This window comes from Rhineura floridana, chromosome 1 (assembly GCF_030035675.1).
Source record: "Rhineura floridana isolate rRhiFlo1 chromosome 1, rRhiFlo1.hap2, whole genome shotgun sequence".
Classification (NCBI taxonomy): domain Eukaryota; kingdom Metazoa; phylum Chordata; class Lepidosauria; order Squamata; family Rhineuridae; genus Rhineura; species Rhineura floridana.
The window spans coordinates 146,872,163-146,899,877 of NC_084480.1; the positions used below are offsets into that span (position 1 = coordinate 146,872,163).

The following is a 27,715-nucleotide window of genomic DNA, read 5'->3' on the forward strand; positions in this document are numbered from 1 at the left end:
ACCAAACTGCACTCTTTTCTAGCTACCTGGCTTTGAAAGACGAATCATGGTCGCACTAGCAATTAACTCCCCTTTAAATTTTGGGCTTGCTCACAAGATTAGGAATATCCAGTGCATTTTTTTCTGGCAGAACACTCCGGAATGGAGTACCTTTCCTGAAGCCACCGCTGGCTGCCAGCCAGCAGCGAGCGCTTCCTTTGCACTGTGCTGAGACTTACTTTAAAAAAAGAGTTGGGAGAAAAAGGAGTAGCGGGTTATCTTGGTATGCTCAGGCTGCTGCTGCCAGGAGCGGGCACCTCCTTTCTCCCACTGGAAGTGAGGGGAAAAGTGGGGGATATCCCCACATGCTCCTTCACCTCATGCTGAGGCTTGCTTTTTTAATGCGCTTGCATTGGCTGCCTATATGTTTCCGGACCCGGTTCAAAGTGCTGGTTTTAACCTACAAAGCCTTACACGGCACAGGACCACAATACCTGTTGGAACGCCTCCCCCGATATGAAACTGCCCGTACACTACGCTCAACATCGAAGACCCTCCTCTGAGTGCCTACTCCTAGGGAAGCTCGGAGGGCGGCAACACGAAAAAGGGCTTTTTCAGTGGTGGCCCCCGAATTGTGGAACACCCTCCCAGAGGAGATACGCCTGGCGCCCACGTTACTATCTTTTCGGCGCCAGGTTAAAACTTTCCTCTTCGCCCAGGCATTTTAACCATGTTGTATATATATTGGAAGTGTTTTAATTCTTAATATTTTGTACTTTTAAATTGTGTTTTATATTGTATATGTTTATGTATTTCTACTGTTGTTCTTGTTCTTGTGAACCGCCCAGAGAGCTTCGGCTATGGGGCGGTCTATAAGTTTAATGAAATAAATAAATAAGTAAGTAAGTAAGTAAGTAAGTAAGTAAGTAAGTAAATAAATAAATAAGTGAGTCTGGAAAGGGAAGGAAGGAGCAGCAGGGGTATCCTGCATGTGCTCAGGCCTGGCGGATGCCTCTTTCACCCTGTGCTGGGTGGGTCTTTCTTTTTTTTTAATTTTGGGGAGAGAAGGAAGGAGTGGTGGAGGTATCCCTGACTGCTCAGGCTTCTGCTGTCCACCAGCGAGGTGAAGCTAGTGGCAGGTGCTTCTTTTGCCCCAGGGAGGAGCTTATCTGAATTGGTGTGTGAGAGAAAGATTGAAAGAGGTATTGATTGATTGATTTGATTGATTGCACTTGTATACCGCCTCATAGCCAAAGCTCTCTGGGCAGTTTACAGCAATCAAAAACATTAAAACAAATATACAATTTAAAACACATATTTTAAAAACAATTTAAAACACAATTTAAAAATTTAAAACAATATAAAACAATATAAACACAATTGCTAAAGAGCTGCAAATTTCTAGGACAGTGTCCTTTCATGCTCCACTGGGTTGTGAATGATTGTGTTGCTTTGATGCAGTCATTCAAACTTTGCCGACCCGAATAGCCTAGCCAGTCCCATTCCAGCCAAGCATGTTCTCAGCTGCCACCATCCATAGAAGGCCCCTGGCCTAAGGCCACATTACACAGCTCAAAAGGACAGGGCACAGTTTGTTCTATAAAGAAAGAAGACTGCTTTCAACTGAAGATTTTTTTTTAATGAGTTTGACTCATTAGACAGCAAGAGAAATCCAGAAGTTGACAGCAGCAAGAAACAGAAACAAAAAAAATCAGTACTCTTCCCCCTCATCATCCCCATCAGCACTGTCTGCCCCAACCTCCTCATAATCCTTCTCTAGGGCAGCCATGTCCTCCCGAGCCTCCAAAAACTATATGTGTGATTTGTATGAGAGAAGTGTGTGTGTGAGAGAGACGGAGGGAGAGATCTGTATGTTCTGTGTGTACATGAGACAAAAGTAGATATGTGTATGGTGAGTGCATGCATGTGTGCTCTGTGCATGTCCAAGAGCACTGTAGTGTGGCCACCTCGTGTATTTTCCCTGGCACTGGAGAATGCTGCCTATTGTTACTAGACAACAACAGCATGATTTTTGTGGGTGGGTGTGGAGAAAATCAGTGTTGTGCGATTGCCACAAACTGGACCAGCAGGACGTAGCACTGAGTTCCCATGGTAAGCATGAGGGGGTGGGAGGGCAAGCAGCAATGGCTCCTCTCTCTCTCTCTCTCTCTCTCTCTCTCACACACACACACACACACACTCACACACACACACACACACACACACAGTATGCTATGCCACACATCCTTGGTAGCCATTTTGTTTTTTAATTTTTTACTCTTTATAACTCAAAGGATTATCACCTATAAGATGCTAGAAACATTTTGATTTTTTAACGTATTTTTGATATTTTTTTTACCAACATTTAATTAAACGTTCTTCACAAATTCAAAAGAAAAGGGATTCAGGAAGAGGGGAGGGGTGAGAGAGAATAAACTTTACAATTTATCAAAATATGAGCACTGGCACCTCACTTTTTACAAAAAAAAAAAGCACTGGGAATATCACAGCAATGGTTTTTCAATAAGTTTCCACTCTTGAGTTTTTTCAGACAGGCAGGGAATCCTACTAACATGTTTTATGCACATGTATACTATTTTAAGTCACCATATCTTTACTATGAACTGAGGCTACCACCTGGCTCCTTATGACAAATGTTTATTATTATTATTATTATGAATTATTATTATTATCATCATCATTATTGAAAAGCAGTGGCATTATTAATAATGATTCAGTGGTAATCTCTATGTTCAACTACTTCCACGCTGTCTACACAGGCCTGCCTTTGAAGAGTGCTCAGAAGTTCAGGATTGGTCCCAAGGGCAGCTGCTAGCCCAAGGGATGATATAAGACCTATCCTGAAGGGGCTTATATAACTTGCCAGTTTATTCCTGGGCTCAGTTCATTGTGCTGGTTTCTGAATGAGTACTTCCTCCTATATGCATCCCACCATGCTCCAAAATCCCCAAATGAGGCTCTGCTGTGTGGGGCCTTTTTTCTTTTTTAGGTTGGTGGTGGTGCTGCTGTTCTAGGACCTTATCTGTAGTGGCACCCTGCCTCTGGAATGCCCTCCTCAGCAAGGTCCCCCTGGGTGGGTCCCTCTTCGTCTTTAGAACACTTTGTAAAGAGCTTACTATTTAAGAAAGTTCTGGGGTTACTGGAAGAATTTTAATGATGATTTTAGGGTACAGTTTTTTTGCTCTCATTGATATCTTAGATTTCGCTGTGGTTTATCTCGTTTTTATTTGAAGTGCTTGTTTTACAGAATGTAAGTTGCTTCATCTTCAAGTGGGACACATTTCTTTCCTTAAATTTCTACAGCACTGTCTGTGTACCCATTGGGTGAGGGGTGTATGGTGGTAGATCAAAAAGGGAGGGAAAGAAGAGGCAGAGCAGGGAAAGGGATGGAAGAGGAAAGAATTAACATGGAATTAATGTAACTAAATACTTTGTCACTGCTGGAAATGAGGGCTAACAGAACAATCCTGAGCATGTTTATTCAGAAGTAAGCCCTACTGATTTCAGTGGCACATTCCCTAATATGTGCGCTTAGGTTTATAGTCTAAGGGGTAAAGCCAAACTCTTATTTATGTATTTAAATATTTATAAACCATACTTTTATAGAAAATATAACATGGTGATGTACAACATAAAAACACCACGCTATCATAATAATAGTAAAAACATCAATAACATTGATAAAAACTGTTTGGTTCACAGAGAAGGTAGATTTTTGAGAAGGGATTTTAAGGGGAAGGGTGAGGTGGCAGGGCATGCATTATAGCATTAATTAGACAACCCTCTTGGGGTGATCAGATGGGAAGAGCTGGCCTCAAATCCATCTGCTAGACTCCAATTGGGAGCTAAAAGAACAGACAACTGTTGTATTCTGATGTCAAGCTAAGTCATGGGTTAGTGCATGATCTTAAGGCCCAGCTAGTTTAGTTCACCAGCTTAGCATGATGATTGAACGTGGCCTATATAACACCCATCTTGAAGGACCTGCCTGGTCACCTTTTTGCTTGTGGATGTCATGACCTCTGAATGTAGCAGCAATCTAGACACAGCAGTGCACAGGCACCAGCTAAGAATGTGGATCAAGTTCAAGGCCCTGAGCTGGCTGCTGAAGATCAGGAGACCACTTCACCTGAGGCTGACAGGCAGGAGCCTCCAAAAGAACCTCCTGAACCATAAGGACCAGAGCTGGACCCTCAGAGGCACTTTCCACTGAGCAACCAGATGCCTCCCACTTAACCAGTCTAGTAGCACAGGGAACACACCAGGAGGGAGGCTATGGAATGAAGGAGAGCCCATCTTCAGGCCACAGGGTTGGCCTTTAAGGCTCTGAAGTTATCCATGACAGGGTGAAGCCTGGAGAAGGTAGTCTGCAGACAACAGCTTTGAAGGCCTCTGTCTGCTCCCAACCTTTGTCAGAGCAAGCTGCTCACTTGGAGCTATCCATTGTCCTGCAACTCGTGACCAGTCTTGCTTCCTTCTCTGCACCATCAGTCTTGAATGCAACAAGGGAGCCAAATAAAATCACTGGGATTAACCATTAAAGCTATAAATGCCCTGAATCTGTGGGTTCTGAAAGAACTATGTATGGCAGGCATCCATGTACAAGGCCACCGTGTATTGTCCTACTGATATTACACAAGGTACCTAGTCTTCCAACATTACAGAAAAACGCATTGCCTTTTAAGTGATATTCCCCAGTGCTTTTGTAAAATACAGTTATGGGAAAGAAATGCTAGCAATCTTTCCAGTCTAAAAAATCATTTTGAGGTGTGCAAGGTAATGTTGTGTACACCAAACAGTTTGCTGTTTTGTTCAAGTATATAACACCCACTGTATTTTCAGGCAAGATAACACACACACACACACAAAAGGCACACGATATGAAATGTGCCTATCAAGCGGCCTAATGCATTAAGAAAAACAGTAAAAACAACAGAAGTTCAATGGGGGAGGAGTAGAATATCCTTTTATGGTTTCCTTTGAAGCTCACCTTTTTCCACACTAATCTGCATCTGCTGATCACTACTTATGCTCATCAGTTTTTGGTAAATAAGCAAGCTAGCCTATAACAGAAAAACAAAGAAAACATTTTAATACAAAAAGGTAACATTTTTTCTCAGCTTCAGCATTTTTTTAAAGCTACCGATCTCTCAAAAGAAATCTTTGATTAGCATCTTCATTCAGTATGATTTTTTTATACTGTATTTTCTTATTTCAAAATATTCTCTTGCAGCTTTTAATTAAAAACATCAAGGCAGCATACAAACAAAATTAAAACCACAGAACAACAGATAAGTACCACAAAAATGGGTAGGGGGGTAGAATCTCAGGTAATAACAAGATGATAACTACTCATTAAAAGCCTGGGCAAACAAGGCCCTGGCCTGGCACCTAGAATTCATCAGTTTAGCACCAGACAAAGAGCCCTGGAAAGGGGAAGTCAAAGTCAGGGCACCGCCATAGACAAAACTGTTTCCACAGATGCCACCTGCCTGATCTCCGATGCCCTGGCTATCCATAGAAGGATGCCCTTAACTGGCAGGTAGGTTCATGTAAAATGAATGGTGCCAAGCTAATACAGAACTCTATTATATGAAGTTAAATTATGTCCAGAAGCTTCCAGATTGAATCAGAAGCTATTTCACTCTCATTTGGGCAGACCAGTCCTATGCAGCTGGGATGTCATCCAAGAAATACTCTCTCCACCTTCTGATGGCTTGAGTTAATACTTGTTCCAAGCATAGAATCAAGGAGGCCTTTAACATCGGTCCAAGCCACTGACTCCCATCCATATCAGATGAGAGACAGACAAAAAGGCTCTCTCTCGTTGGCAGAGCCTTCTTTGAGGCACCTTGGTTGGTTGCTCTCTCCCATTTGCTATTATCATAGCTTATACACAGGAGTTAGCAGCTGAGGTACAACAGGAAAGAACTCAGACAGAAATTCTGTTGCTATTCACACTGGTACAGAGGAATTAGAAAGAGCCTTTTTTCCAATGTCTCAGGCGTGGTGTGACAATGTGTGTGTAAGAACTTACCCATGCAAGGATCCATATGACTACCATCATGTCTAAACTGGGCACTGCACTTACCCATGTGGTGTCAGGATGTCAGCACTGGACACTCCTACAGAATTCCTAGAGTGCTAATCTGGCACACACAGATACCAATGAACCAGTTTAGATGTGTTGCTGGCCTTGTGGAGCCCTAAATGGGTAGGTGGGGCTCTTCAGACCTGTTGGGAAACCTATAGGGACCAATTAAGTTCCCAGACCTCGGGTTCCCTACCCCTAATCTAGGGCTCTCTCACAGTCTCCTCTACAGCTCATCCTGACAACTGTAAAGCTGGATGAAACCTTGCCCAGTCTAAATGCTCGTTTCTTCTGTCTCTTTTATGATCTGTTTCTGTACCACTTCACAGCAGCAAATTTCAACATTGAATTTTCTCTATAAATAGGGCTTCCAAGCTGCAAGATTGGGACCACTTCATACAAGCTCAATAATCCTTTGCAAAACATACTGCTATGTAGGACATAAAATAAATCCCATGTGCAGTTTGCCACATTAAAGAACACCACATATTTCTGGCTTTCTGCTTCATGCACCTGAGGTAAACTAGAATTATGCAAGTGCACCTCACATGACAAATACACATGGAAATCCACACTCAAATTCACTTCCACAAGGATGTGGCTTCTGTACAAGAAATACTATATTGCAGTGGTTCCCAAACTTTCTCCTCCTATAGACCACTTGAAAATTGCTGAGAGTCTTGGTGGACTACTTCCTGTTTTTTTGCCTGTTGAAGTGATTGTAATGGCGCTGCACTAGATGCTGTATCATTTTTAATTGTATTTTTATTGCTTCTTTTATTTCTTATATATTTTATTTTGTTGTATTACAGTTTGCATTCCATAGAAGACAATAAAATACAATTTAAAAAATGAAAGCAGCAATACAAATACAATTAAAAATCAATATGGCTACTTAATGCGCTGGATGTGCTATCTCCCGTCTTCAACCATAAATCCATAGACATGCCATAAATCATCTGAATGAAGCTCATGGATCACTGGTGGACAGTTTGGGAACCCCTGCTATATTCAGTAAAGCTGCCATCATTCCCTGGTTTTCCAAAGAGGAGATGTAGCAAGTAGAGAGGGCTTTTTCAGTTGTGGCCCCCACCCTGTGGAACTCTCTCCCAAATGATCTCCACCATGGCCCTTCTATGATGAGCTTCCACCGGGCCTTGAAGACCTGGCTCTTCAGGTAGGCTTTTGGGGTGGGCTAGATTTTATTATCATCGTTTTCAGATTTTTAATGTCTAATGTATTTGTATGTCTATTTTGTACGTCGCCCAGAGTGGCTGGATAACCAGCCAGATGGGCGACTAATAAATTCAATAAATAAATAGATATGTGAGCATATGAAATGGCTTGCCTGCATGCAATGGTATTGTCCTTATTAGCATGCAGCTTCTTAAAATGGGGCTGAGTACTATAATAGACCCCAGTATGAGCCCCCAATTTGACCTCCCCCAGTAGCCTATCCACACTTCAAAAAATAATGCCCTTAGCATCTGCATGCCTCAACATCAGTTTCTCCCCATTCCATTTAAATTAGCAGAACAGGAGCTTGTGTTTACTGGCATTTGCCGTCGAGGAAGGTCTAATGGGGATGGCAGCTTTTGGTCACTGGAAAACTTGAGTGACAGGGATATTTAGAATGACAAGATTGGGGAGGGAAGAACATGCTGTTTTAATATGCTGGAATTTCAGAGAGCAAGCAGGGACTCGTGAAAAGGGGTTTGGAAAATGCGGAACTGTTTGCTGTTGGTATACGTTGACGCCTGCAGGCTTGGTATTAGTAGGGAATTTGGCAAGCAAAACATGGAAGAATAGCACACTGGGGTTGGGTGGCATGGAGTGTCTGTAGAGGCTAATCATTGATTCTACTACTGATCCTTGGGCTCTGCCCCATTTAGTATGGGCGGTGCCTTGGTGTAAAACTATGGGCATAGATCCTGAGCATCTGGCACTTGGAGAGTCTGGCCTTCCAACCCAAATGAATTTGATGCTTCTACTTTCCAAAAGCAAAGTGTTACAATACCAACACTCCATTTCATGTCTCTTGTCCCATTCCAATGTGAATTTGCAATTCTGGGGTATGGGCTTATGGAAGACAGGAAAGGTCGCTGCTTTCAATGGTCAGATCACTTCAGCAGCACCAACAGGCAGTGACTTTGGTTGGAGAAAACAGGAAACTATGGGTAACTGAAGAGTTCTGAGTTAAGTTACAGTGAGAAAGAAGGAGGCTGTGTACGCAGACACAAGACTCATCCATATCTCAGTATATTAAGCTGATCATCCAAACTGGGCCAAAGCAGGCTTGCAAATATACTACTAGACATCATCTAGAAAAATATAAGCTTCTTTATACATACATATGCATCAGTAGCAGCATACAGCTTCTGTTTCTCAGTAAGTGGAAATTGTTCCCAGTCACCACAACGGACCAATTTGTCTTTCAGAAGTTGTTTGTGGAATAGGTGTTTTACCAGGTTGTTTAGACTCCATATCTCTTTACATTTTAGCTAAAAAGAATGTTGCAACAGGTAAGAACAAGCCATTTTTGAAACTAAAAACCCTGGGCTTCTGCTGGGAGGAAGGGTGGGATATAAAACAAATAATAAATAAATAAACTACATCAAAGAATAAGGTCACAGGGATCTATTTCAGATAAGGATGGAATGAATCTAAGTAAGAGTTTTAAAACATATTTACTCGATCCTTGCCCATCGTGGCTCATTATGAGCTGCAAAGATAGACTGGGTGAGGGGATCAAGATGGTGGTAAATACATCTCTCAAAGAGGGAGTAATGCCATCAGCGCTCAAGGAGGCAGTAATAAAACCAATCTTAAAGAAGCCCTCCTTGGATCCCCAAGATCTGAACAACTTTCGCCCAGTCTCAAATTTGCCATTCTTAGGCAAGGCGGTTGAGCGGGTGGTGGCAAAGCAGTTGCAAGCGCACTTGGAGGAAGCGGATTATCTGGATCCATTTCAATCGGGCTTCAGGCCTGGACATGGGACTGAAACAGCCTTGGTTGCCTTGGTAGATGATATGAGGAGGGCATGGGATAAGGGCGAATGCACCTTCCTTGTCCTCCTTGATCTCTCAGCGGCTTTCGATACCGTTGACCACGTTATCCTCCTGGACCGCCTGAAGAGGTTAGGCATGGGGGGCACTGTATTGCAGTGGTTCCATTCCTTCCTGTCTGGTAGGTACCAAAGAGTGGCATTGGAGGATGAGGTCTCGGATCTTTGGCCTCTCACTTGTGGGGTGCCACAGGGTTCCATCCTCTCCCTGATGCTGTTCAACATCTATATAAAGCCGCTGGGGGCAATCATCAGGAGATTTGGGCTGCAATGTCATCAGTATGCGGATGACACGCAGCTCTATCTCTCATTTAAATCTTCACCGAGGTTGGCTGTAGAAACCCTGTCCAAGTGCCTGGAGTCGGTGAGTGGCTGGATGGGAAGGAATAAGCTGAAGCTGAACCCTGACAAAACCGAGGTACTGTTTGTGGGAGACAAGGGAAGGCTGGGGGATGTGGACCTGGTGCTCAATGGGGTATGATTGCCCCTGAAAGACCAGATCCGCAGCCTGGGGGTCATTCTTGACTCCCAGCTGTCCATGGAGGCTCAAGTCTCGGCTGTGAGCCTGGCGGCGCTGTATCAACTCCATCTGATACGGAGGCTGCGCCCCTACCTTCCCAACCATCCGCTCCCACCGGTGGTACATGCCCTGGTCACCTCTCGCCTAGACTACTGTAATGCGCTCTACGTGGGGTTACCCTTGAAAACAGTCCGGAAGCTGCAACTGGTACAGAATGTGGCGGCTCATCTGATTAAAGGCAGCCGCCGGCAAGATCACATCACTCCAGTGCTGAAGGAGTTGCACTGGCTACCGGTTGTTTACCGGGCCCAATTCAAGGTATTGGTTTTGACCTTTAAAACCCTACACGGTTTTAGCCCAGTCTATCTGAAGGAGCGCCTCCAGCATCGTAAGGGATGCCGCTCAACAAGATCAGCCTCAGAAGACCTTCTCTCGATCCCACCGGTTAAAACAGCTAGACTGGTGAGGACTAGAGAGAGGGCTTTTTCAATAGTGGCCCCCACCCTGTGGAACTCTCTCCCACATGATCTCCGCCATGCTCCTTCTATGATGAGCTTCCGCCGGGCCTTGAAGACCTGGCTCTTCAGGCAGGCTTTTGGGGTGGGTTAGGTTTTTACTGTTATGGTTTTAAGTTTTAACATTTTAATGTATTGTTTTTTATCTTGTACGTCGCCCAGAGTGGCTGGACAACCAGCCAGATGGGCGACTAATAAATTTAATAAATAAATAAATAAATAAAATATTTAGAGTACACACTGGGTTTTTAAGAAGAGTTTAACTAGAAAAGCTCCTATGAAAGGATTTCATGATGCAAAACTTTCTTAAGCCACGTGTCTTTAACATATGCCATACTACAATTAGGTGTGCCACAGTGAATATATGTATTAGCTGAATAAGAATCAAGGATGTGTCATTAGTTGAAAATAATCACATACAGCTCAATGTTTTGTGCCTTTGGAGCAAAGACCTCCAGAGACCTTACATGAAAATTAAAAAAATGCTGGACAAAATGATATTCAGGTGACAAGCAAGTAGGCTCATTCCAGATTTTTGGAAAGTGAAATTTCAGTTACTATGTCCCAACCTCAATATTTCTAAATTTCTACTGATTCATAGTCTTGGAAATTAGTTCTTTGCACTAGGCTGATTTGGGGCCAGCAAGAATAGCAGAGCCTTAATATTCAAATTATCGAAATATTCAAAAATCACAGTTTCACATTACACAGCATGGAAATACATAGTTTGGTAAGCAAAAGCTAAGAAAGTATATGATACAATAACATAGATCCTAAAAGAATCTCCCTATAGGATATCCATTTTTCTTTTACCATGTCCTACATTTAAAATTTAATATATCCCTAGCTGAAGGAAATTAATTTAGCAGTACTCTTCTCAATACACAGCTTAGGGTTTCTCCCCTATGTAACCGACTTTCTGCATCTTCTCTGTTGAATATACAACCTCAATAATTCAGAGTGAGTTTTTACCTTTTCATTAGCAAGGTCAGCCAGGTCCACAAGGTTCTCTAATCTGATTTCAAAATCACGCATCAGCTTCCATTTATCCCCTTCAATACCAACCCCAGTTTTTTTAATACGGTTATCTTTGAGCAATTTTTTGAGTCCCAAAGGAATGCCTGAAAAGATTCAATATGCACATTAACAATCTGTTGGAGAAAAAAATGTACATTCCACCTATTTTATGTAACCTAAAGCTGCTCACAATGATTAAAAAAAAGAAATTACATGTTGCTCTGGCCTCTATCACAATTGCACAGGTTTAGCTGTCAATTAAATTACCTACCAACATGGAGCATCAACAAGATAAAATGGTTTTTGAACTGGAAGTGCTGAATAAACAGCAACAAAATATTTATTTATTTGTTACATTTTTACCCCACTCTTCCTCCTAAGAGAATCATGACCATATTTACCCAGCTGATCTAATTAGAGGTACTGCCCATAAATAAAAATTCAAATGGACAGATTCAGTCCAGAAGGAGATATAAGGCATGAACATCAGCCATGGAGTTAAGGTACTATGTATGCATAGATAAGTAATGGATAGTACTACCTGAGTATCATAAGCTCAGTAGGAACAAAAGAAGCATTGGCATCAAGAAACTAATACCACTGCAAAGGTCTTTCCTAAGTGAGGAGAAGAAACACCAGCAGAAGAGGGATTGATATTCCAAAAACACCTCGGCAGAAACAGAAAACTACAAAGTCCCAATCTTAAGAGATTCTGCCTCACCAAAGCAGCCTTTCAAGCAGGTTACCCCTTAATGGTCCTGAAGACAGAAGAGGGAGCCAGGAAGCACTACTCCTGCAGAGGGAGACTAACAGCACAATCCTAACCATGTCTGCTTAGATGTCCTGTTGAATTGAATGGGCTTAGTCCCAAGTAAGTAGGATTGCAGCTCATACATCAATAATGATACTGTGTCCTACGAGAAACCATGTTATTTGATCAGGTGTGCTACAGCAGCAAAGATGATCATGAGCCCTTGAGACACTTGTAGCTTGACATGGTGACAACTTCTCCTATTTGTCTCTCTCCATATATGCAAAATAATCAGCACTGCCCTGTACGTAACCAGCAACCCTCTATATATGCTGCAGAACCACATGGTACAGTTTCTTTGGGGCAGGGGAGTTGTATATTTGACTGGTATTCCATGGGGGGAAGGGTAAAAGAATCTCTCTCAACACTGAAAACTAGTGTGTCAGGGAGTTTGTTCCCAAGCTGCATAACTGAAACAAGTCCAGCTTTTCTTGGTGCAGACTTTGGGTTGCCAGGGTGAAAATTTAAATCTTATTAATGTGAGAATATTATAAGCATAGAGTACAAAGCAGGTCTGTTCCTTCATTACAAAATTAACTGTTGTTGACAAAGCAAGCAAATTGAGCTACAGCTTATATGAAAGGCCAAAGTGATTAGTCTATTTTGTTTAGAGATTAAACAGCACAGTACTGACTTGACATAGAAGAGATGTGAAACAAATAACACTTTTTTTCAGAGTCACACAGCTGGATTAAGGCAACTTTGCCTTCCTTCCCTTTTGTGTAGCATGGTGGCCATTCAACATCAAATCCTAATACAGCTCCATCAGGCAATGTTGTACTGGAAGATAAAAATACATATCAGGATTAATTCCTATTTAACTATTTCTAAGATCCAGGGCAAACCTAATGATGACTCCCCACAAACCATGGTTGTCAAATCAGGAACCACCCTCAGAAGCATGTACACCCTTTTCCTCCTTCCCTTTCTGGCACAAACCTTCCCTCCCTCCCCTTGTTTCCCCCAACCACTATTTAGTATTGCGCTATAGTTAATACTAACCAGGGTTTTCTTCTTGAACAGTATGAAACCAGGTTGCAAAGCTTGTCTGAGACAGTCCCTAGTTAGTGTTAATGATGTTGATGCAGTGATAAACCATAGTTGGCAAACAAGGGAAGGGAGGTGGCCTTTGCACGAGAGAGGTGGGGAGTGCATTTCCCTGCCTATTTTTTTTGCAAGCTATGATTGTCAGGAGCATATAAGAATTTGTGGTCTCCAGAGATAGTAAAAAAACTTTCCAATAGAAAATGACAAAAAGGAACCATTTTAATGGAACAGTAGTTTCATTCTATCCATTAAATACAATGGTGCTTAGTGCACATTTTAGTAGTAGTAGCAGCAGCAGCAGCAGCAGCAGCAGCAGCAGCAGCAGCAGCAGCAGCAGCAGCAGCAGCAGCAGCAGCAGTATTGTTCACCTTTCACCATTAAGTCTCAGGGCGGGTTACAGAAATGATTAATCCAGAGAAAAAACCAGAGAAAAATACTGATGAGCCAGATGTTTCTTTTAAGATACTACTACATGTTGAAGAGATAGCTCACTTTTCAGTTAACATTTTAAAACTTAAACTGAAAAGCAACCTGCCACTTCATCAGTGTGAGCAACTGCAGGGGAAACTTCAAAGAAACCGTCAACTGTGTGCACATTTTCCTCTTGTGCATAGAACTGCAGCCATTTGGGGCTACACAGAGAAAATGCAGCAGTTGAGTCTGGATTCAGGAGAATTGCAAGCACCCTCCCACACAGCAGCTAGAAGGAAACAAAGGGCGGTATTCAATTAAATACTTGTGCTACCACAAGGATTAGCACTGGTGCAATGGGATTTCCCTTTCTCCATCCCCTGCACTGTCCTCAGATCTGCTCAGGAGGGTTGAGAGAACCCCCAGAACAGATTTAGGGGACATGTGGGGGGAAGAGAGGGGGAGAACATTCCTTGGGCTGACAGAATGTTCACGTTAATGGTATGTTGAATACAGCCCAAAACATGGTAATCCACAAAGACAGAGAAAGCCAGAACAGAGGTCTTCAGTGCTTACATTTTGTTATATTGCTCTATTAAATTCAAATTATAAAAAATATTTTTTTAAAATACAGACTATAAACATAAAGAAAAACAACAGCTAAAGCTTCCCAAAACATTACCAAGTCTAAAATCCTAAGAATGCTCACTTGAACCCAGTGGGACTTCTGAGTAATCATGCACAGGACTGGGCTGCAAAACTAGCAATTGTTCGACTAGGAGTGACAACACTGACTTCATACCAGAGAAGCAAACCAATAGGAAATCAAACGGGAAATGTTACATAGGTTTACAGCATCTTTTACATACCAGGAAAATAGAACTCCTTGGGAATTAAATAAAAAGCTTGCGGGAAAACTAACTAAAACAATGTTGACTGACAGCACCAAAAGGAAGAGGCCACAATTTTGTCTACCACCACTGCTTGTCCTAAAGTGGCCATTTGCTAATGGTGACCTAGGGTGGAGTCAAAACTAGGCCTGTTTTCTTCTCATCACTGAAATAAGGCAAAATCAACTGACAGCAGCAAAGAGAGGGGCCAAACCAAGCTAACTTTTTCCGCCACTGCAATTCTTATCTCTGTTAGGTTGCAATGTTAAACATACTTACTACAGAGTAAGTGCCGCTGAACACAATAGTTTGGTTCCAAAGCTGCCCTTCTGCTAGTCACTAATGGAAAGCCTATTCTGCTCATAGAAGGGCTGTTTCTAACTTAGCAGAAATTAGAGGAGAGCAGCAGGAGAAAAGCAGTCCCTAATCTAGAGAAGTCCTTCAGTTTGCACAAAACTTCACATGAGCTCTTCAAGAGGTTTTTATGGTCCACAAATTATAAGAACATGGAAATGCTCCTATAATTAGGGCAAGTTGCAAAAGCAAGATTCCATCATCATAAGCCAAAATATTTTGTTTTAAAAATGGGATTGGTTGAGACAGTCACTTGACAGATGCAAACTACCTAATAAGGTCTACAAAAGTGTCAAACTGCAAACCGATCCGATTTTTTAAAAGGGTCCTGGGAGAGAAAGGGTGTGCATATGTGCAGGTGTAATGATCCTGGGGGTGGGACTTTGCTAGCAGAAGGGAAATGGGTGGATCAAGAGTTCATTAAACAGGAATCGACTGGAGGTGAATTGGGGGGTGATTCTTCTCAGTTATTTTGTGACTAGACAGCCCCAACTACAACAGCCATTTTGTGTTGCTCTCTATGACAGTTTCTCAAATTTCCAAATGTGCTGAAGGGCTCAAAAAGGTTGCTTTTCGCCAAGGTCTAGGGGGTAGGAGAGACAGAGAGAGAGCCAGGAACAAGCAGTAAATAGCCTCAATTTCATTTCGATTAGCTCACTGTTTGTTTGTTTTTATTAGATGTAAAGTAGCCCAGTCCTTCAGGTCAATGGGATCTATTTATCAAATAAGTAAAGCATGTCCAGTGCTGTTCTCATGCGGAAGGGATAGGAAGTGACAAGTGAAGCAAGAGTGAAGTAATCTTTTAAGCCAAAGGTAATCAGTCTGCCAGACAGAGGGTAGGGAGGCAACAGAATAAAGTACAGTACAATCCTGCATGGGCTTACTCAGAAGTAAGTTTTTCTGAACATAGAGGGCCATATCTATTTATTTGCACACATACTTTTCTTTTTTGCAAGAATCATTCTATAAGCTGGAAATACTGCATGGCTATTATATCAGATCCATGTCAGACTTAGTACTTAAAAGGATCCTGAGCACTAACTCAGGATAAATCAACATTAGCTTTCAATTTCCCTACATGAGATAGCCTTCTCTAATCTTAAACCATCAGGGTTTTTGTATGTTGAATTCATATGATACATCATGTATCTTTCTATTTCACCTTGTTTCTCAAATAACAACACTGTGTCATTGTGCTGCAAAAAGTATTCTGTTAGCACTTGTGCAAGAGTTCACAAAACAGCACTCATGCATTTTCTTCTTCCACTCACAGTTTCTGAATCCAAGCCAGTGGGGCTTAATTCTGAGTAATCATGCTCAGTATTGTATTATAATTGTATTGTATTATATTGTGTGTGTATGTACGTATGTATATAGTATAATTGTATTGTATTATAATTCTCTTCATATTGACTTCTTGTAATTCCCGAGTGCAATTTTTTCTGTCATTAGCTACCTTGAGAACACCAGTGGAAAGCCTGCAATATAAACAAAATAAATAACTAATTGACTGACTTGTCACTGGCCTGAACAGTGGTAATCAGGTGAGAGCTAGACAGTTTATATGAACAAAATGGTGCAAGGAATACATTATTTTAAATACGAAGATAAGGCTGCAAAGGAGAAATGCAAGTTTTCAGTCTCTTACACAATATCTTCAGAGAGTAAGGAACAATCGCTGGCATTATAGCTGTAAACAATGGAGCCATGGAATTCTAAGAAGGGAAGGCTGTCTTCCAGAACGCTCCGATGAACTGGATTCTTCTGTTTCATAAAAATGCAAAAGACACCTTGTTGTAAGGCATGTTGAAGATATGGTTTAATGCACTGGTCTTCAACTGGTGGGTCAGGGCTCACTATCGGGTAATGGTCTGATCTAAGGTACATCAGAGCAGCAACATTACCATCACACAAATAGATGGTAAAAAGTTAAGAAATGGTTCCCCAACTGCATGTTTGGATTGTGTCCCAGGTCTGAAAAGACTGAAGACTACAAGTTTAGCAGATCACTCATAGTGGCATAAATCCCAGTGCATTGGTCCTCTTATCCAGATTACAAAAGTATCACACCAATTGTTGTTTGCAGGCAGTTAAAGCTATTAAGGGGCAGTGGGAGATAAGCCAGATTGATATGGCGAATAATCTCTACAGTATATGAGAAACAGGGCATATTTTGTAAAGCGTGCATAGCAGCATATTTGGGCATATATTACATTAGGAAGTACATGTACAAAGTACCACGAAAACACTTTTGCTACATGCACATGGAAGACATATACCACAGAACATTAATTGTTATATCATAAACACCATATATGAAGGTCCACTACTAGAAACTCCCTCCAAGAATTAAGGAGAGTCACTTATTATTGTTGTCTTGGAATGTTTGTCAGGTCATGCAATCATAACTTCAAATCTTCATGATCAATGGTATCAAGCTAACATGAACACTATTCAGGGCATAAACAAATCTGAGAAATGCAAACTTCCACAGTGGTTCTAAAAACACAGTGAATCTGAAAATTGTTATGCAATTTGCTACTGGAAACTACACATAGAAGAACAGCAATCTGTGCTGCATTTCAGTCTATCACTTTTCACTGCTTTTTCAGGTTTATTCTCTAGTGTGAATCAAACATATTTTCCAATTCCCTACCTTTTTGTCAACCACAGAATCCACTTTGGTCTGTTGAGTCATCCACTGAGGAACTTTATTTGGTGGAGAATCCATATTCCTATCAAATTTATTCATCTGGATTTGTATGTTAATTGAAATAGGAAAAAATAACAATTATGAAACTATGTAAAACAGTGGCCTATTCTTATCTGGAATAATTTGTGTGCCATACACCAATTTATTTCAATCCATTTTGGGGGGTAAAGGCAGGATATAAGCTTTTTAAATAAGTAAACATTATAAAGAAAGGATATTGCTTAACTGTAAAAGACTCAAATAAGGAACTGCTATGCTGCAATCCAAAACGCAATTACGTCAGAGGAAAAAATGTAAATGTACTGCCTTCCAGTCGATTCCAACTTATGGCGACCCTATGAATAGGGTTTTCATGAGGCTGAGAGGCAGTGACTGGCCCAGGGTCACCCAGTGAGCTTCATGGCTGTGTGGGGATTCAAACCCTGGTCTCCAGATCGTAGTCCAACACCTTAACCACTACGCCACACTGGCTCTCACGTCAGAGGGAGCTCTGTTGAATTAAAAAGGACTTAGGCTCACACCATTAGTTCATGAAGTACAGGCTGATCTCTCTCCTATCACAGTATGGTACCTAACCTTGCTTCTCTGTTGCTCATAATTCTGTGCATGTCTCCAATATACACTTAACTGGGAGTAAGTCCCATTGAACCCAATGCAGCTTACTTCTGAGTAGGCATATATTGGATTGCAGCCTTAGTCTCAGGTTAGCAGATATAAGATTATAACCATATTTTGGTTTCTAAAGGAAAAAAAACATACTTCTGGCAAAAAACAGACACTTTGAGAATGAAAAGACCATACTACTTTAATGCTTCCACTATGCTGGTTTAGAGTACGTTTTAAAGGGATCCATATTCATGTCCCTTCACCTCCTCTACCAGTTCAAAATGTGCAGGTCAGAGGACCAGATTCCTTGAGGATACATACATATTTATCAGTAGGTGGCATCAAGTAATAACTTGCATATGTGTATCACCACCACAAACACAGAACACATGCAGATCAAACACAATGTTTTTTAAAGGAGCCAGTTTACACATTCAGCTTCTTTCTCTAGTACTGTATAAGCATGTGTGAACCAAACCACGCAAGAGCCATATTAGATACGTTTAACCCAGAGATAAGTCTAAGACAGTTAAACAGGACTTAATCCACAGAGAGTGTGTTGAGGCATATTTATGGTCCTAGGTTTGTTTTCGCAGAAGTCCCACTTTTTGCAAAAGAACTTACTGCCAAGTAAGCGTGCATAGGAGTGCAGCTTTATGATATTGTAAACTGAAGCAACTGTATGAGCATGGAATGCTGGTGGTGGGTGTCAAGATGTTCCACAGTAAACAAATAAAAACACATGCAACTTTATACAAGCTAGCCATTTAAAGTGCCAGTCCAGATAAGGCTCAGCGCAGGAAAACTCACCTAATCCAAACCTTCTCAAGGATTCTCCTCACTGCACAGTTCCATAATACGCACTTTCCTATCAGTGCAATCTTTCCCGCCAGACGCGCGAGAAAATCGTCATGGTTAGCCAATACTTTCGTCGCAGTACAACTGCGTCATCATCACTCCAGCTCAAGCCCTTCCCCTCCCTCTTTTTTTCGCCGCTGTCAACTTTAGAAGGTGAAATGAGGTGAAACACATGCGCATTAAAGCTTCCACGCCCGCCGGGCACTGGCGCCGCAGGGTATTCTGGGGCTTGTAGTTTGTGATTCTGTGAGGAAGGGCGGGAGAGGAGATTACCCGTTTGTGAGAGAAAACGAATCCTGTTCTCTCTCCCTGCTCGTTACTCTGTTTCTTTCTTTCGTTTGTACGAGATGTGTGTTATGCGAGTTTTCTGGTGGAGAAAACGGACCTGAGACGACGGAAGAGGGATAAGAAAGAGGCGGCGGTAGGACCTGCCCGGCCAGGGATGCTCCCATCCGGCTCCCTGCAGGCGGCAGCGCGGGGAAGGCTAGCGCTGCGGGGGCTAGCAGCGGCTGGCTGGCGAGCGAGCGAGTAAGGAAGCAACTTGGCGAGGGGCAACTGAAGAGATGGAGTGAGTATCCCCTCTACTTGCAGCCTCCTCGCGCGCCTCGCATGCGTGTCATGGCGGCGAGAAGGGCAGTGGATGAGGTCTGAGGTGTGTGTGTCGGGTTGAGTAGATGGGGGGGGTCAGTTGGAACAACCGAGTTACCTGTCGTGGGAAGGAGGGAGCGGCGAGGGGGGCGCTGTTCCCCGAGGTAACAACCGCGGGATTTGCTTTGACCCTGGGAGGCTGTAGTCGAGGGCGGTGGTAGCAGTTGAGGCTTGTGGTAGCGCGAAGGCCCATCTTCGGGAAGAGTGGCATATGTGTCTCTTACAGGCCATGACACGGGCTCTGCTTCCCCTTACCTTGTGCGCTGGTGAGAGATGCTACATTGTGCTTTGAACGGTAGCAGTGTGGCAAGCAGGAATTTTAGCAAGCCGAAATTTGCTTGGTTGGAAAAAGCGACAGGCTAGGAAAAGCTTCACCTGCTAAAACCTCTGCTGCACACCAGGCTTTTCTGCTCGGAAGGCCAATTTATTTATTTTGTGTATCACAACGATACAGGGTTACCCTTTGCTTTTGCGGGCCCTCCTGTGTCATGTCATGGGGCATGCTGTCAGCAGGTGAATCCCCATGACAGGAAAAGTGCCACCTGCTAAATTTCAGTATGTTAGGATTCTGTTTAAGGCATAAGCAAGGCCAATAAGGGGGAAAACGGTATTCCTATGTTGTCACTTCTCCCTTTAAGATTTGATTTGTGTCTTTCATATCGTGTAGCATTCAGTAATGTAGCAAGTGAATCTTTTACTACAATGTTTCCATGCCGGAAAAAGCTCCAAATTCCTCACTACCCATTGTAACATCAGTCACTATTATGGGTTAAACAACTCTGTTTTTCTTCTGCTCCCCTCCACCCCCACAGTCAGGATAAAAGACAAAAAGAGTGTTACTGGAGCATCTTTGTAGTGGAATTAATTATGCACAGAGATGCTATTGTCGAGAAAGCAGAATAGGCCTGCTGGATGTCTATGATGTTATGCATCTTTGTTATATATTTGTTGTTTTCAGTTGATTGGTAAAGATGGAGAGAGGCAGAGGAGGAGGAGGAGGAGGAGGAAGGAGTGTGGGGGGCTCTGGCCTACACAGGAGCATTTACTCCCAGTCCCAGCAGCAGTATCATTATCCTGCCTCCTCTTCTCAGGCGGGCTGCATGGAGATCCAGGAGCTGGCCTCCAAAAGAGTGGACATCCAAAAAAAGAGGTTTTATTTGGATGTGAAACAGAGCTCCCGAGGCCGTTTTCTGAAGATAGCAGAAGTCTGGATAGGAAGAGGCAGACAAGACAATATCAGGAAAAGCAAGCTGACTCTCTCTTTGTCAGTTGCTTCTGAGCTAAAGGATTGTCTGGGAGATTTCATAGAGCACTATGCCCATTTGGGCCTAAAAGGCAGCCAGAGTCATCGGAATGAGCACACTAATGGCAAAGAACAAGATACAAGAAGACGGCAACACCATCACCCACCATCACCTCCAGCATCAGTTGGATCAGAAGAGCATCTTCACAGCGTCTTAAAAACTGAGTACATTGAGAGAGACAATAGAAAGTATTATTTAGACCTGAAGGAGAACCAACGCGGGCGTTTCTTAAGGATTAGGCAGACCTTGATTAGAGGACCGGGCATGATAGGATATTTTGGTCACAGTTTGGGACAGGAACAGACTATTGTCCTTCCAGCACAAGGGATGATTGAGTTCAGGGATGCTTTGGTCCAGTTAATTGAAGAGTATGGTGAAGGAGACATAGAAGAAAGGAGAAGTGGAGGAGATGAGCCTCCTGAACTCCCAGAAGGGACTTCCTTCAGGGTGGACAACAAGAGGTTCTACTTTGATGTGGGGTCCAACAGGTACGGTATTTTTTTGAAGGTAAGTGAAGTGAGGCCTCCATACCGTAACACCATCACTGTCCCATACAAAGCATGGACAAGATTTGGGGAAAACTTTATCAAGTATGAAGAGGAGATGAGGAGAATTTACAACGGCCATAAAGAGAAAAGAATGGATATCAGAGGGGACAGTGGTGAAGAACAAGAAGGTCTTGATTAGAATGTGTTTCAACAGGCCAAGAAACAAAACAGAAGCAAAATTGGCTACAGATACTGATACGTAGTTGTTGAAAGAAGTTGCCTTTCTTTTTGAGTTCTTCCCTGTTGTTAGATAACTCCTACATATATAATACTACAAGGGTTTGGTTATCATATTAAAAAATACCCAGTGACATCTCTGTGATTTCTATAAGAATAGTTAAAAAATAGTTAACCACCCAATGATTCTGATAATTCCAATAATTCCATAGTCTGCAAAGATTAATTATGTATACTAGCACTAAATCTATTATTACAACCTGTTCAAAATCTATATAACGTTTATGTTGCAGTGTAACATGATACAAGTAAGACAGATTGACCTCTATTAACCTTAGAGCATTTGTGACCAAAACTGATCTTTAAATTTTAAATACTCGTATTGGGAAAGGTATCTTTAAATAAGTATCTGCTGTTTACTTTGTGGTAAAAATCTTGGAAATGTGGGGAGTGGGAATAACAAACCTCTATAGTGTATTGGCCAGTAATTTCATGGTTACCTAATTTTATGATACCCAATAATTTCAAGTGTCCCAACAATATAAATCCATGTTTGATTTAATAGGTTGTTTGAGATTAATGTTGATCATGAATCGTCCATTTTGTATGGATTACTTACATCATGTGAGGAGAGTTTTATTTAAATAATGCTGCAACGTTTCAAAAGCTATTTTTGTATTTGTGGTGTTAAGGGGTTCCAGCAAGATGCTGTGATGTGGGAATTTGGTAGGTGTTGTGGTTGGGATTGAAATCCAAAATAGGGAGGCTAAACATGTAATGTGGAAAAGTAATAAAATACCTTTTGTTTTTATCATACTTTAAGGAGATCCTTTGAGAGATTTTGGTGCATTGCTTAATTGGTATCAGACAGATCTCTGGTTTCACACTGGTGCAGTTGAAGCATTCAATAACTGCTATCAGCACTTTTCTTAAACGTAACCTTTTAAACATTTTATTGTTGCAAGCCACAAGCCACACATTTTCTTTTGTTAAATAATTAACCCATGATCCTCCAGCTTATTTCTGTAGAGCTACATCTGGTTCTATAGAGATACATCTAGAGAGAGTTCTAATCAAAACAAGATTTTTTTGAAAAAAATGCTAAGATAAAGGCTGGAGAATCCTGTGTTGAGGTTTGTCATGAACAAAAGTAATATACGTTAGGCGATAGTCAACATTAGTCTTACTCAGAATAGACCTATTGAAATCAATGGACAAGTTACGCTATTCTGAGTATGACTTACTTAGATATCACCCATTTTGTTCCGGCAGAGCTTTTTATTCCATTCAATAATGTTTTTAATTGGAGTAAAAAAGTTCTGTCTTCAAGCGCTGAAGCATGTGCTTTAGATGGTGATACTGTGCAACTATTTCTGTCTTTTAAACATGCTATTTTATATATATCAAAACATAACCAATTAACTTTGGTACCTAATGTTGTCAAAATATGTTTATTTACAAAGAAAAGGAAAAAATGAGCTTGCACCAAAATTGCCAAAGGAAGTTTAGAAATGTGTGTTACAGTTGTGACAGAGAAAAAAAGATGTATGGACTTTAATTTCACTGTTTTAGGTGATTTCCCAAATATTTGAGAAGTGGACCTACTCAGTATTTGGTCTAGTTTTAGAAATAACAATTAATGAGTGATGTCTAACCTAAAACGTATTATTTCTGATTTGGTTATTTTAATTGCTAGTGGCGCACTGAGCCATGATATCATTGAAACGTTATACATTAATCTTAGTAGAAAAGAGTATTAATAAAATGTTCTGAGGGAAATAATTAGACATCTGGATGAAAGAGTTCTATGTACTGTTTGTGATGTGGTTATAGCAAGTTGTCTAAGCCTAAATTACCATATTGCTGATTTGTTGTTGTTTTGTTGTTGTACATCCCAATGCCTATAGTAATGGTAATATTGTTGGATTCCAAAAAATAGGATCCATAAATGTAGAAACTCCTGATGCTCACATTCTCACAACATTCTCTTCTCTCTCAATATGCAATATTTTTCCTTTGAATGGATAAAAGTATACAAATTGTCTAATTGGTATAAAAAGTAATTCTAATTTGTATTCAAAATGCATTTTTCCAGTTTTTAAAAAGCAAATACATGTGATGTGGCATCTTTACACTTCAGTCAGAATATATATTAGTTTATACACTGGCATGCGCAATTCTGCATTGCTATATCTACATTGTGTATTCTATATTTAACCAAGCTTTCGGTACTCAGCTGCAAGTACTGCTCCCTTTTTCCTCTACTCCAAATTTCTTTCCCACCCCAAAATTTCTGTATTCCCATGCCACTAAACAAGACTCAGTTTTCATCTGTATACAGGTGCAGGTTGCCATCTTCAAATCAATTAATGCCCTGTATTAAATGCACATGTGAGCATCTGAGACTTGACTACACATGAGCCTTAAAGTTGCCATCTACTATATATACCAGATACACTGGTTTTGGTTTATCCATTGGAAGTAATTCTTTATTTCATATCTTTATATCCAAGAATTATATAGTCAGACTTACAAAGCTAAGAGATTCTATGGTAATTTGGGAGATAGTTTCTTTTTACATCTGGCAGTACATCGCCATCTTTGGAGAGTGGCAATAACATTGAGTGTTTGCAGAAGGGTCTGTTATAATGTGAGGAAATATTCTTTGCACCCCAAAAATGCCATGTCCCTTAAACTTGAGAAAAACACAAACTTATTTGCACTAAAAAGCGTGGCCAAAAACAAATCTAGGAGGGCAGGGTGGATAAAATCAATTTGTACCTCTGGAATCATCTGTTCTCATGGGAGAATTTTACCATAAAGCCCTGACCTCTCTTTTAAACTGTATGGTCCAGACAGAAAGTCTGTCAGTTTTGTGATTTTCATAATAATGCACTTTATATTTTATAAATAATAGAAGCACATTTCTGCTACAGGTCTGATACAATGTGTTTCAGTATAACATATACTTTAAATCAGTATGAAAATGGCTTTCTGCATGCATGTCTGTCAGTGATCTGTTTTATGGACTAGGATCAAATTACACTGGCATTATGGAGAAAAACAGGCACTGTATTGAAATTAATTTCAAAATATCAGTGGCCTGTTTTTTTCAGAAATGTTGAGTACAGTTCTCCCTTGATCTGAGTAATTAGCATTTCTGAAACTCAAATACTTTTAATAGATTTTTAAATATCTTGTTACTGCAACGGATGAAGATGCGAGTTAAATAACTTCGTCCTATCTGTAGTTTTGCAGTGTTGTCATATAATCGCTCTCCTCCCATGAAAAGGGGTTTTTTAGAATAAATTTTATGAGGCTTACACAGGGTTGGTAGTTGGTTATTTGTGTTGGGTATATATATATCATATAATGTAGCCTCTCTTTTGCTAAAGTACAAACTTATATGTATTACGACAAAACAGCGATATAAGTGAGTTCCATAGTACAGTCAAAATGACTAGGAAGTACCTCATATAGCACATTACACCAACTCTGCAGAAATCTACAGGGCACAATGCTAAATCTGAAAAGCAAGGATGTTTGATGAAAAAATTGCAGACAAACCGTCCTTTTTCCTATGGTCAAAAGAGTATGATCAGATCTAATATGTCAGAATCTGACAGATTTAAAAACCAGAGCTGAAGATGAAGATACTATTTCATATTAGTAACATCATATATGTATACTTTATCAATGTTAAAACATATTTTATTTTTATTTAATTTTACATGAGCTGGTCAATGACTGAAATAAAAACATCTATCTATAAACATTTTCTTCTTAATCTGCTCTTCTGAGGACCAGTTTACCCTCTCCTTTTCTCTTATACATTAGAAGTGTTACTCTCATAGCATCTTCAAAGCATCAGGTGAATAGAAAGTTCTTACCTAACCCTTTTATTTATCCTCTTCCTGGGGGAATGAGGCAATCTCTACCCCATGAGTTCTTTGACTTGCCCCAGCTATAGTAATTAACTAATCATATTCCAAGAAAGTTTTCATAAGATGCTTTCCATTTAGTTAAGATCGTGATTAATATTTTAATTATAGGGACCATATCCTTACAATATAGGAATTATATTCTTTGTGTTAATGTTCCCACATAATTATATTATAGCACATTCTATTCTCCACTCATCTGTAACATGCTCATGTCAAAGGAAACATAGTCCTTAAAACTGTGGAAGCAAGTTTATAATCATAGAATAGCAGAGTTGGAAGTGGCCTATAATGCCATCAAGCCCAACCCCCTGCTCAGTGCAGGAATCCAAATTAAAGCATACCTGGCTGTGGAGGTGCCTCTTGAATGCCTCCAGTGTTAGACAGTCCGCCATTGGTGTACCTCTCTAATAGTTAGGAAGTTTTTCCTGATGTTCAGTTGACATTTGGCTTCCTGTAGTTTGAGCCTCGTATTCTGTGTCCTGCACTCTGGGATGATCAAAAAGAGATCCTGGCCCTCCTCTGTGTGACAACCTTTCAAGTACTTGACTAGTGCTATCATATCTCCCCTCAATCTTCTTTTCTCAAGGCTAAACATGTCCAGTTCTTTCAGTCTCTCCTTATAGGGCTTTGTTTCCTGTCCCCGATCATCCTCGTTGCCTCCTCTGAACCTGTTTGTTTGTCTGCATCCTTCTTAAAAGTGCAGTGTCCAGAACAGGACGCAGTAGTCAAGATGAGGCCTAAGCAGTGCCAAATAGAGAGGAACTAGCACTTTCGTGATTTGGAAACTATACTTCTGTTAATGCAGCCTAAAATAGCATTTGCCTTTTTTGCAGCCACATCGTTTAGATTTCTGTAAGCAGGCTGATGATAGTAACACTGTACCTGTCCTCATTTAGATGCCTGCCCAAACTCACAAAGGGCAAAGTAACACATATATAGCAACAGTTTGCAAACATGTTTAGTTTGATTATAACATCACTTTTTTGTAGCCAACACAATAACTGGTGGCTGTATCTGCGTACCACTTGTTTACACAGCACATTTCCCCACGTTAAGTCTATACCCCAGAGCAGTTTGGGACTCCTTGCAGATAGGGAAAAGGAGCAGTGTGAATCAGTTCTGGGACTTAGGGTGATACGCAGTGTTGCACAAACAGATTTCCCCTTTCCTCTCTTCCCCCCTGCACCCCCTCCATATCTACTCTAGACAGTCCCCCAACCTTCAGAAGTAGATTTTGTGAGTGTAATGTGCAGGGCTGTGGAGTGGGAGTTGGGAGCAATTTTGGGTGGAGTCTGAGTCGGTAGAAATGTACCGGTTCCGATTCCGACTCCTTCATAAATGGCAAATGTATATTAACTAGTAATAACAAATTTACTGTAGTAAAATGGTAGCACAAGGCATTTCATCACCCCACGTGAATCCAGAGCTTGGAAAAGTTACTTTTTAAAACTACAACTCCCATCAGCCCCAGGGATTGGGCCCGTGGGAGTTGTAGTTCAAAAAAGTAACTTTTCCAAGCTCTGGATTCACGTGGGGGTGATGAAATGCCTTGTGCTACCATTTTACTACAGTAAATTTGTTATTACTAGTTAATATACATTTGCCATTTATGAAGGAGTTGGAGTCGGACAGTAGAAAAATAGAGAAGTCGGAGTCGAAGGTCTGGCATACCGACTCCACAGCCCTGGTAATGTGGGGTCTGCAGGGTATAAGTGAAAGGAAATCCTGTTCAACTAGAGGTCAGTCACAATTCGATATCACCCTTAATATATTTGATTAGATAAATTAATGTTAGCTGTGATTGTATGTTTACGATATATACATTGGATGATATCAGGTGTTAGTCATAGTAGACTCGTTGATTTCAGTGAGTCTGCTCTGAGTACTGCAGTTGGGTATTGTCCATTATTGTATATTAAGCCTTTCTCTGTGAAATATGCAGCCCTGGGCTCCTGCTGGGAGGAAGGGCGGGATATAAATCAAATAATAAATAAATATCCTTATGTGAATTTCCCAATTTAAAAGTAGGATCTAGAAATCAATTTTTTGTGATAAACAAAAATTTCAGATAAATGTTTAGTTCACTGAGCTAATTAATTTATGACTTACTCCATATTTCCAAAATATTTTTTTTCAAATATTGGATTTTGATACACAATATAGAGAGGCAGGCCTCTCAGTAAAGTTCATTTATTTA

General features: G+C 41.0%; 2 protein-coding genes across 25 annotated transcripts in view; one reads left to right on the forward strand and one right to left on the reverse strand.

Annotated features, from left to right (window-relative positions):
* Window positions 1-19,044, reverse strand: part of WRN (WRN RecQ like helicase) — an 82,958-nt gene extending 63,914 nt beyond the window's left edge. For 2 of the 4 annotated variants that reach the window (XM_061635657.1, XM_061635653.1), the window contains exons 1-7: window positions 18,850-19,044; window positions 17,377-17,472; window positions 16,369-16,484; window positions 12,653-12,798; window positions 11,163-11,311; window positions 8,443-8,592; window positions 4,991-5,063 (exon numbers count right to left, since the gene is read on the reverse strand). In XM_061635657.1, the coding sequence (XP_061491641.1) occupies window positions 4,991-5,063; window positions 8,443-8,592; window positions 11,163-11,311; window positions 12,653-12,798; window positions 16,369-16,484; window positions 17,377-17,472 (730 nt within the window). In that variant the 5' untranslated portion in view covers window positions 18,850-19,044. Of the gene's footprint in view, window positions 1-4,990; window positions 5,064-8,442; window positions 8,593-11,162; window positions 11,312-12,652; window positions 12,799-16,176; window positions 16,199-16,368; window positions 16,485-17,376; window positions 17,473-18,849 lie in introns of all 4 variants that reach the window. The other 2 variants (XM_061635643.1, XM_061635636.1) reach the window with 2 other exon arrangements.
* PURG (purine rich element binding protein G) overlaps window positions 19,045-27,715 on the forward strand; it is a 31,507-nt gene continuing 22,836 nt past the window's right edge. For 15 of the 21 annotated variants that reach the window (XM_061635733.1, XM_061635715.1, XM_061635752.1 and 12 more), the window contains exons 1-2: window positions 19,051-19,465; window positions 20,504-21,356. In XM_061635733.1, the coding sequence (XP_061491717.1) occupies window positions 20,517-21,356 (840 nt within the window). In that variant the 5' untranslated portion in view covers window positions 19,051-19,465; window positions 20,504-20,516. Of the gene's footprint in view, window positions 19,466-19,667; window positions 19,812-20,503; window positions 23,613-26,555; window positions 26,569-27,715 lie in introns of those variants that run through there. The other 6 variants (XM_061635686.1, XM_061635705.1, XM_061635695.1 and 3 more) reach the window with 6 other exon arrangements.